General features: G+C 49.4%; 1 protein-coding gene across 1 annotated transcript in view; it reads right to left on the reverse strand.

Annotated features, from left to right (window-relative positions):
• The window catches only part of rapsn (receptor-associated protein of the synapse, 43kD), a 34,662-nt gene extending 23,447 nt beyond the window's left edge, over positions 1 to 11,215 (reverse strand). The window contains exon 1 of the mRNA XM_069894998.1: positions 10,236 to 11,215. Coding sequence (XP_069751099.1) covers positions 10,236 to 11,093 — 858 coding nt within the window. The 5' untranslated portion in view covers positions 11,094 to 11,215. The remainder of the gene's footprint in view (positions 1 to 10,235) is intronic.
• Between the last annotated feature and the right edge of the window lie 227 nt (positions 11,216 to 11,442).

Here is an 11,442-nt window from a genome sequence, read left to right on the forward strand (position 1 = left end):
GGGGAGTCGCATGGACATGATCCGGTCCGAGTGGCCTGTCGGAAGGTTTTCGAGTTTGGAGGCAATGGAGTTCTTGACCATGAAGCCTACACCAGATAGGCGTCGTTCATCCAAAGGCTTACCATACCAGTAGAGTGTGTAGCCCGCGCCGCGTACTTGGAGGCTGCCTACATCTGCCAGGCGGACTTCACTGAGAGCGGCTATGTCGATGTCAAGTCTGAGGAGTTTATGTGCAATGAGGGCAGACCGACGTTCAGGTCGGTGGCTGTCAGCCTTGTCTAGCATGGTTCTGATGTTCCAGCATGCTAGCTTGAGTTTGTGTGCATCTTTTGAGGGGGAAGACGTGGACATGTCCTCGGGCCTGCGCAAAGGAGCTTTTAGGTGGAGTGGAGTGTGCGCAGTACTGGCCCCTCCCTTTAAACCCATGGTTCGTGTGCCGTGGCCAAGCAAGCTGGGACGTGGCAGCAAGGTCCTTGGGTCGTAGGTTTTATATCGGAGTGGCCTTCTCCTATGCAGGTTTCTTACCCGGGCTGGAGGTGTCTGCCTCCCCTCCTAGGTTGGTCCATACTGCCCGGACCGGGGCCGAGGCCGCCGCTGCTCTCCCTGCGCCCGGACTGGGGCCGCCGCCTCCAACTCTCTGCCCGGACCGGGGCCTCCGCCTGCCTCACTCGACCGAGGCCGGGGCTGCCGCCTCCCCCTTGCCTCTGCCCGGATCGGGGCCGCCGCCGCCCACCCTCTGCCCGGACCGGGGCCGGGGCTGCTCTCCCTGTACCTGGACTGGGGCCACCGCCTCCACCTCTCTGCCTGGACCGGGGCCGCCGCCTGCCTCACTCGACCGAGGCTGGGGCCGCCGCCTCCCCCTTGCCTCTGCCCGGATCAGGGCCGCCGCTGCCTACGCTCTGCCCAGACCGGGGCCAGGGCCACCGCTGCTCTCCTTGTGCCCGGACTGGGGCCGCCACTTCCACCTCTCTGCCTGGACCGGGGCCTCCGCCTGCCTCACTTGACCGAGGCCGGGGCCGCCGCCTCCCCCTTGCTCCTGCCCGGATCAGGGCCGCCGCCGCCTACCCTCAGCCCGGACCCATATACACACATACATATAGTTCGTGGTAATTTTTACTCTCGTTACATGTCTTCATCTCTCTGTCTGTTTTGTAGTTGTTCTGCAAATTTTCGTGCTTCCTCCAGATCCGAGAATAATCTGTTTTGCTGCCCTGGAATAACTATTTTAAGTACCGCTGGGTACTTTAGCATAAACTTGTATCCTTTTTTCCATAGGATCGCTTTTGCTGTATTAAATTCCTTTCTCTTCTTCAGGAGTTCAAAACTTATGTCTGGATAGAAAAAATTTTTTGACCTTTGTATTCCAGTGGCTTTTTGTCTTCTCTTATTTTCTTCATTGCTTTCTCCAATATATTTTCTCTTGTTGTATATGTTAGGAATTTTACTAAAATGGATCTTGGTTTTTGTTGTGGCTGTGGTTTCGGGGCTAATGTTCTATGTGCCCTTTCTATTTCCATTTCTTCCTGTAATTCTGGTCTTCCTAGGACCCTGGGGATCCAATCTTTTATAAATTCTCTCATATTCTTGCCTTCTTCATCTTCTTTAAGGCCCACTATCTTTATATTATTTCTTCTATTATAATTTTCCATTATATCTATCTTCTGAGCTAACAGCTCTTGTGTCTCTAACTTTTTTATTAGATTCTTCTAATTTCTTTTTTAAGTCCTCTACTTTCATTTCTATGGCTGTTTCTCGTTCTTCCACCTTGTCCACTCTTTTTCCTATATCTGACATGACCATCTCTAATCTATTCATTTTTTCTTCTGTACTTTTAATTCTTCTTTTTATTTCACTAAATTCTTGATTGCCATTCTTTTACTGACTCCATATATTCTTTAAAAAAAAATATATCCATTGTCTTGCCTTTCCCTTCTTCTTCCATTTCTCTATGCTCTTCTTCTTCTTCTTCCTCTGGGTTGGTCATCTGTTGTTTCCTTGTTTTCTTTTTACTCTCTTCTTTCTTGTTCTCGTTGTTTTCTATGTTCTCTTCCTGTTGTTGTGTTGCAGCTGTCATCCTCAGCTGTGGAGATCGACTCCTCAACTGGTCCCCCCTCCCGTCAGTGTTTTTTTTGTCATGCGCATACGCGGTTGCGCACTTTTGCTTGGCTCCGCGAGCCATTTTTGTAGTCCCGAGCTCGGGTCTTCAACTGACCTTAGGGAGCAGGCTTCTCTCTCTGCGGCGGGCCTCCTCGGACAGGTAAGCCCTTCACCTTCTTCTTCCGACGTCCTTTCTTCTTCCCATTGCTTTCGACTTTTCTTTCTTCGCTGCCATTTTCTTCCCACCTTTACTTTCACTTTATTTTAATTTTTATGTTTGTGCCTTTGTATTTTCTGTGTTTTTTTTTTAAACTTTTCCGGAGAGGGCTGGAGTTCCCCGACCGGCCATTACTCCATCACGTGACTCCTCCCCGACACCCTTCAATCTTGAAGATGTGCACTCTCCCACCAAGAGAAACAACCTTTCTACATCTGCTCTTAGAATCAGAATTTATTGTTATGTGCAAATCATGAAATTCGGTGTTTTGCAGCAGCCTCATTATGCACAATATAATCATCTTAAGACATTACTATAAAAAATAAAGTAATAACAACAATATAGTGCAAGAAAAGTGAGGCAGTGTCTGTGGTTCATTGATCATTCAGGAATCTGATGGCAGCGGGGAGGAAGCTGTCCTTATGCTATTGAATGCTGTCTTCAGGCTCCTGTAACTTTCAGAGTGAAGAGGGCATAGTCTGGGTGGTGGGGATCTTTAAGGATAAAGGCTGCTTTTTTAAGACACCGCCTCATGTAGTGAAATCTGGTGCCTGAGATGTTGCAGGCTGAGTTAACAACCCTCCAGTTTATTCTTGTCTTGAGAGTTGGTGCCTCCATACCAGATAGTGATGCAATTGACCAGAATGCTCACCATGGTAAACCTGTAGAAGTTTACAAGCATCTTCGGTGATATACCGAATCTCGTCAGTGATGCACTATCAATAACTCCAAAGACTAGACTAGAATTTACCTGACTATAAACAGAAGACACATCTCATGTTGCTGGCCCAAGACCTGAGCTTGTTCTGGGGGGAGGGGTTATGGCATTGCCACCTTTATTACGAAAATCAAAGGGGAAGGAGCCACAGGTACAATCAGCAAAGGGCAGGTCAGCCACACACATATAATCAGTATTAACAGTGGTTCCACCACATTCACCCTCTCTTTTAAAAGAAGTCCAGCGGGGTGGTGGGTTCCCTGTCCATCAGAAATTCAGTCCGAACGGTGGTCTTGTCCGTTGTGTGACCATCATAGTGCTGGCTGTAGCTCAGCTGTCGACTTCTGGCCCGTCAGTGAGAGGGATGGGGGCTGGGGTAGGGTGACATGGTACGTGGTGGATGACCGTGGGGGTTAGATGTTTCGGTTGGTTGCCAGAATCCTGGGGTCTCCCACGCGCGCCTGGTCCTGGACGGGCACAGTGTCGTCACACCCAGCCAGTTATGCCACACAGGCATATTGGGGGCTGGTGTGGAGGAGGTGGACCCTCTCAACCAGTGGATCGGATTTATGGCTTCTCAAATGGCAGAGGTCAGTGTGGAGGACTTGTAAACGGTCTATCTGTCCCTTGGGACAGGGCATCCAGAGGCTCGTTGAGCTTTCCGGGCCGGTTCAGGATATCATAGTTGTAGGTGGAGAGTTCAATTCTCCAACTCAGAATCTTGTCATTCTTGATTTTTATCCCGCTGATTGTTCTTGAACGTGAAACCGACTGCACGATGGTCACTCAGCATGGTAAATCATTTGCCGGCAATATCGTGCCTCCAGTGTCATACCGCCTCAACGATGGCCTGGGCCTCCTTCTTGTTAGAGGAGTGCCGGATCTTGGGGCCTTGGAGGATGCAGGAGAAAAATGCCACTGATCTGTCCACCTGGTTAAGTGTGGTGGCCATGGCAAAGTCAGATGCATCGCTCTCCAACTGGAATGGGGTGGATTCGTGCACTTCATCCTTTGATGCGGATGAAGGCCTCTGCCGACAGGGAAAAGGAGGTGGCTTTAACAAGGGGGTGGACCTTATCCACATAGTTGGGTGCCCACTGGGCGTAATAGGAGAAAAAAGCGGGAGCTACAACAGGGGCCACATGTGGTCAGGATCGGGGCTAATAACTCCATTCTCCATGACGCAGCTGAGTATAGCCAGGCGTGATGTGCAGAATACACGTTTATCTTTGTTGTAGGTGAGGTTAAGGCTTTTGGTTGTCTGAAGGATTTTCCGGAGATTGGCATCATGGTCCTGCAGATTGTGGCCGCAAATAGTGTCATTGTCGAGGTAGGGGAATGTACCCAGACACCTGTGCTCATCCACCATCCGGTCCATCTCCTCTGGAAGACGGAGTCTCCATTTATGACCCATAGGGGACCCTCAGAAAGTGATAGAGGCAGTTATCTACCTCAAATGCAGTGTACTGGTGGTCCTCCAGGCAGAGAGGGAGCTGTTGGCCATAGTTACAACCTGCGATCCTGCGTCGCAAGATGGCGGCGCCCACATTATGCAGAGAGATGCTTCCAGAGTTTTAACCAGTTTGATGACTTTCTGCAGCTTCAGTTCACCTTGTTCTAATCGCTGGCGAATGTAATCCCATCTGATGCTGCTACACAGGCATCACAGATCAGCTCCTCCATGTACTCCTCTGCTGATACCGCCTTGCAGCCTGCAAGGCTGGTCCGAGGTCTTGCAGACCCAAAGGTGATCATCAACCAACTCTCTGGGTTGTTGCTTATGTGTGGCTAGGACATGGCTCATTCACCTTAGCCTAGTACTGGCCTTTCAGAATGTCCATAGTCTCAGTGAATGTCTCGCCATCTCTGACTATCGGGTAAATGCAGTGCCCAACCTGTGAGAACAGTAAGTGCAGCTTGTCTGCGTCGGATTGGACGATCCTGCAGAAACACGTTGAAGCAGTGCTCAAACTTGTTGGATGCTTCCGGTGATCATAGGTCGATTTCCAGCCTCTCTGGTTTCAGCAACTTGCGCATTCCAAAAAAATTATGATAATAAAATTGATGCACTATCAATAACTCCAAAGATTAGAAGTTACCATAAACAGAAAGCACGCCTTACATTATTGGCCCAAGACTCGAGCTTGTTGTGGGGGAGGGGTTATGGTGTTGTCGCCTTTATTAGGGAAATCAAGGGGGAGGAGCCACAGGTACGATCAGCAAAGGGTGGGTCAACCACACTCAGACTCCTCACAAATTATAGCTGCTGGTGAGCCGCCTTTGTGATTTATCAACTTGGAGGCTCCAGGACAGATCCTCAGAGATATTGACACCCAGGAATTTGAAGTTATTGGCCCTCTCTGAGCCCTTGATGAGGACTGGGTCGCGTTCCCCTGACTTCCTCCTGAAGTCCACAACATCTTCTTGGTTTTGCTGATATTGAGCACAAGGTTGTTGTCGTTACACCATTCAACGAGTTTCCTCATTGCCATTAGTGATTCTGCAAACAACTGTGGTGTCATCATCAAACTTGTAGATAGAATTGGAATTGCGCCTGGCCATACAGTCGTGGGTGTATAATGAGTAGAGCAGTGGGCTAAGCACACATTCTCGGGGTACGCCTGTGTTAATGATCAGTGAGGAGAAGAAAGTGTTAACAATTTGTACTGATTGTGGTCTTCCGATGAGAAGGTCAAAGATCCAGTTGCAGAGGCCTAGAGTTTGTAGCTTCTTGACCAGCACTGAGGGAATAATGGTAATAAAGGCCGATCTGTAGTCGATGAAGAGCAGCTGTATGTATGAATTGTTATTTTCAAGGTGATCCAGAGCTGAGTGGAGAGGCAGCGATATGCATCTGCTGTGGACCGATTGTGACGATAGGCAAATTGCAGCGGGTCCAGATCTTTACTTAGGTACATGTTCATTCTGGCCAAGACCAGCCTCTTGAAGCATTTCATCAGAGTAGAGGTTAGCGCTACTGGACGGTAGTTGTTGAGGCAGCTCACACTCTCTTCCTGGAGACCGGGATGATTGATGCACTTTTGAAGCTGATGGGAACCTCTGACTGCCACGAGAGGTTGAAAATGTCCGTGAACACTCCGGCTAGTTAGTTGGTGCAGATTTTCAGCATCCTGCCAGGTTGGCCGTCAGTACCTGACGCATTGCAAGGGCTCACCCTCTGATGTTGCTCTCAGAGACAGATATCACAGGGTCCTCAGCCTTTTCAGGGATTCTAGTAGGCACTGTTTAGTTCTTCTTCTCAAAGTGGGTGTTCAGCTCATTGGGGAGTGAAGCATTACAGCCATCTATAGTGTTCGCCCTCACTTTGTGGGCTATAACGGTCTGCACTCCTTGCCATTGCTGGCATGTACCTGTCTCTAGTTTCCTCCAGAATTGGCCCTTTTATTCGGAGATGACCTTCCGCAGGTCATACCTGGAAGGTCATATCTATCCACGACTTCCAACACTCTATATGTTTCAATGAGATTCCCCCCACCTCATTTTTCTAAATTCCAATGAATACCAGGGCAAGAGCTATCAAACGCTCCTCATAAGATAACCCTTTCATTCCCAGAATCATCCTTGTGAATCTCCTCTGACCTCTCTCCAATGTCAGCCATTCCTTTTCTAAATGAAGAGCCCAAAACTGCACACAATACTCCAAGTGAGGTCTCACCAGTGCCTTATAAAGCCTCAATATCACATCCCTGCTCTTAAATGCCAGCATTGCATTTGCCTTCTTCACCACCAACTCAGCCTGTAAGTTTACCTTCAAGATGTCCTGAACCTGAACCTGACCGTACACTTTCCGACATTGTATTTCATTTGCCACATCTCTGCCCATTTTCCTAATCTATCCAAGTCTTTCTGCAGTCTCCCTATCTCCTCAACACCACCTGCTCCTCCATCTACCTTCATATCATCTGAAAACTTGGTCACAAAGCTATTCATTTTATAATCTAAATGACTAATATCCAACATAAAAAGTGGTCCCAACACTGACCGTCGCAACTGGCATCCAACCAGGATATGACCCCTGTATTCTGAATCTTTTCTTCCTGCCAATCAGCCAAGGCTCTAACCTACTAGTATGTTTCCTGTTATACCATGGGCTCCTCTCTTGTTAAGTAGCCTCATGTGCGGAACCTTGTCAAAGACCTTCTGAAAATCCAAATACACAAGAGCCACAGCATCTCCTTTATCCACCCTGCTTGTCACTTCCTCAATGAATTCCAATAGGTCTATGAAGCAAAACTTTTTGAAAACCATCTTTGCATTGGCCTATCCTGTCACGAGCCTCCTAGTACTCTGTAACCTCATCCTTGACAATTGACTACAACATTTCCCCAACCACTAACATTAGGCTAAGCGATCTCTAATTTCCTTTCTGTTGTCTCCCTCCCTCTTTGAATAGTATGGTGAATTTTGCGATTTTCCAGTTCCACAACTGAATTTATTGATTCCTAAAAGCAATGCCTCTAAAATCTCTACCGCTACTTCTTTCAGGACACAAGGGTGCAATCCATCTGATCCAGGAGACGTATCAACCCTTATGAAAAGGTTAAAACCTTGTGTATTTGATTCTTAGCTAATTTTGTGCCTGTCTCTTTAAGAGAACGATTGTTTGTTGTGTTACCATAGTGACTATGATGTAATATCCGTCCAAGCTAGGCTTCCCTCTCATTCCACAAGATGCAAGGGAGTGTGAGCATGAGAAATCTTATCTTTGAATCTTTGTATCTCTTTAAATACATTTTGTATCTCCTTAAATATCTTTTGCATCTCTATTATACAGTAAATGCTGTGTTACTTATCATTATGAGAGTCTTAATGTGAAACCATGCAAAATGTTTATCTGTTTTATCAACAAATTGAAACTACATAAAGAAACAGTCACAGAGTTTGATTTGTTGGATATCCAAAATCAAAATTTTGGATATTTCAGCTCATGCTTGGAAAATGATATTCTGAAATTAGGATGTATTAGAATGAGTAAAGTGTCATCTTTCTGAGCACCTTCTACCTTGAAATAGTAATTGCACTCACTTTCCTTTCCTGATATCCTACGACATCTGGCACACTGTTAGTGTCTCACACAGTGAAAATACTCATTTAGTTCCTCCTGTCTCCAATTATTATTTCTCCAGCATCATTTTCTAGTGGTCCTACATCTACTCTCACTTCTCTTTTTGTCTTTATATACTTGAAGCTTAATGTATCTTCTTTGATATTATTTGACCATCTATTTTCATACTTAAATTTTCCCCTTTTAATTTTTTAAAATTGCTTTCTGAAAGTTTTTAACAACTTCCCAGTCCTCTATCTTCCCTCTATGGCCTCTGTTTTGCATTCACGTTGGCTGTGACTTCCCTCGTTAGCCACAGCTGTGACATTTTTCCATTCAAATATTTCCTCTTTATCGGTCTGTATTTATCCTGCACCATTCTCATTACTTGCAGAATCTCTATCCACTGCTTCTCTTCCATCTTCCCTTCTAATGCCCCCTTCCAATCTACTTTGGCTAGTTCTTCTCTCATGCCACTGTATTTCCCTTTACTCCACTGAGATAACAGCACATCTGACTAAAGTCAGGTTTTCCTTTTTAAATATCAAATTGAACTCAATCATTCCCCCCAATGGTTCCTTTACTCTCAGCTCTCTAGTCACATTGCACTACACCTCATACAGCCAATTCCCAATGGGCTTGTCAATAAGCTGCTGTAAGAAGCCACCTGTCAGGCTTACTTCAAATTCTCTCGAGATCCAGTTCCAACCTGGTTTCTTAATCTACTGTAAAAACACAATGCTGGAGAAACTCCAGATTAAACCTTGACGAGGCTCAAGCCCAGAAATGTTAGCTATGTATCTTTAGCTTTGCTGTAAAAAGTACACTGGTTGACCTGCTGAGTTTCTCCAGCATCGTTTTTATTTCAATCACTGCTTCTGCAGACTTTCATATGTCACTCTTCTTTCCCAATCTACTTGCATCTTAAAATCCCCCGTGACTACCATAAAATTGCCCTTCTGACACGCCTTTTATATTTGCTGTCATAATTTGTTGTCCACATCCTGCCTACTACTGCATGGTCTGTATATAACAGCCAACATCATCTTTTTACCCTTGCCATTTATTAACTCAACGCACAATGATTCTGTATCTTCTGATCCTATGTCACCTTTCTAATGATATAATGTTGTTCCTTACCAATAGAGCCACACCCCCTCCTCCCTCAGCTTACCCGCCTTTCCTTTAGATACACTGTATTCAAGGACATTCAGTTCCAAATGACATCCATCCTTCACCCACGACATCACAGCTGCCAGTCTGCAGCTCTACTACAAGGTCACTCACTTATTTTTTATGCTGCATGCATTTAAAAACAAAACCTTTAGCTCTGCATTTGATACTTTTCTTGACTGTGTCCCTTTGCATTACAACTCATCCCCATGGCTGTAATGTTGCCCCATCTGCCTGTCATTCTACACAAACTCCCGATCAGCTGTCTCTACCTGTACACCAACCACCTCTTCTCTACCTCGTCACTTTCATTTCTTCCCCCCCCCCCCCACCTTGCGAATCCAATTTAAACCACCACCCCAAAAGCATTACCAAACCTCCCTGCCAGTATATTGGTTCCCCTCAAGTTCAAGAGCAACCCACCCCACTTGATCCTGGGTCATAGTACATCTCCCACCCCCAACCCCTTGACCCAGGGTACCGGTGTCACCCCTGCCCCATCCATCCGGGATCCCAATGTCACTCACCCCTGCCCACTGCCCCAGGGTCCCGGTGCCAAGCAACCCCACCCACTGAACTGAGGTCCTGGTGAGACCTCCATCCCTTGACCCAGGGTCTCAATGTCACCCCCTGCCTCATGGACCCAGTGTCCCAGAGACCCCCCACCCCACCCCACTCCATGGACCCAGTGTCCCCGTGAGGACAACCCGCCCCATGGACCCTGTAAGACCTCCCTGCTCCCCGGATCCGATGAGATCCCCTGCCCCACGGTCCCAGTGAGACCCCCCACCCACCCACCCACGGACTCGGTGAGATCCCCCTGGACCCGGTGAGACTCCTCCCCCCCCCCCCCCCCCCCCCCCCATGGTGGGACCCCCCTGCCCATGGACTCGGTGAGATCCTCCTGGACCTGGTGAGTCCAGCCCCCCGGACCTCGTGAGTCCCCTCCCCCGGTCCCCGCTCACCTCGCAGCACTCCATGGCGTCGTCGAACCGGCCCAGCTTGCGGTAGGCGGCCGCCATGTGGTAGCGGCTCATGGCCTTGTACTTGAGGCTCCAGCCCCGGCCGTAGTCGGCGACCAGCTCGGCGCCCTTGCACGGGAAGAAGAGCGCCTTCTCGTAGTCCTTGAGCTGCACGTAGAAGGTGCCGAGGCTGCAGCAGACGCGACACTCCAGCATCTTGTCGTCGTTGCCGTGCGCGTAGCGCAGCGCCTTCTCGAAGCACTCGAGCGCCTTCTGGAAGGCGCTGAGGCCCAGGTAGGCGTTGCCCATGCTCAGGCACACCTGGCCGTTGAACTGCAGGCGCAGCGGGCCGCCCTCGGCGCCCAGGCACGTCCGGCAGTAGGCCACGGCCTCGGAGAACTCGCACAGCTTCTCGTGGCCTCGGGCCAGGTTCAGGTAGGCCTCGGTCACCCGCTCCGGCTCGCCCATCTGGCGGGCGGCCTCGGACTGCGCCACGGCCAGGCGCAGCATGTCCTCGTACTTGCCCATCTCCGAGTGCGCCGTGATCAGGCAGCCGAGCGCCCGGAAGCGGCCCGTCAGCTCGGTGCTCCTCTCCACCACCTGCCGCCACGTCTCCAGCGCCTTGGTCGTCTCGTTGGCCTGGTACAGCTGCAGGCCCTTCTCGATCTGCTGCTTGGTCTGGTCCTGGCCCATGGCGAGCGGGCGCGGCCCCCTTTCCCGGGTCGGGGACCACCCCTCACCCCGCTCTGCTGGCGGGACGCGGCGAGCCCCCCTCCACCACCACCGACCCCGGCTCTCCTGAATGAAGGCTGCAAGGCAATCGGCCGCCGCCCCGCCGGGAGTGGGAGGGAGGGAAGGCATGGCTGCAGCTGCCAGTGTCCGTCAAGGGCCGGGCCGGCCACCCCGGGGGGGGCTACAGCCACGGCTGTCACTCTGCAGCAGCTCACAACCTCTCGGATGTACACCCACTTCCCCCCGCAACTCAACGCAATTCTTCCCCCCCCCCCCTCCCTGGAACTCAATCCCCCCACCCCTCTCCCTGGAACTCAGTGGTTCTCAGCCTTCCCTTCCCACCCACATACCACCTTAAGCAATCCCTTACTAATCACCGAGCACGATGGCATAGGGATTAAAGAAGTATGTGAGTGGAAAGAAAAAGATGGAGAACCACTGTTTTAGTTGGACCCCACTTGAAATATTGTGTTCAGTC

Source organism: Narcine bancroftii, chromosome 1 (assembly GCF_036971445.1).
Source record: "Narcine bancroftii isolate sNarBan1 chromosome 1, sNarBan1.hap1, whole genome shotgun sequence".
In the NCBI taxonomy this organism is placed as follows: domain Eukaryota; kingdom Metazoa; phylum Chordata; class Chondrichthyes; order Torpediniformes; family Narcinidae; genus Narcine; species Narcine bancroftii.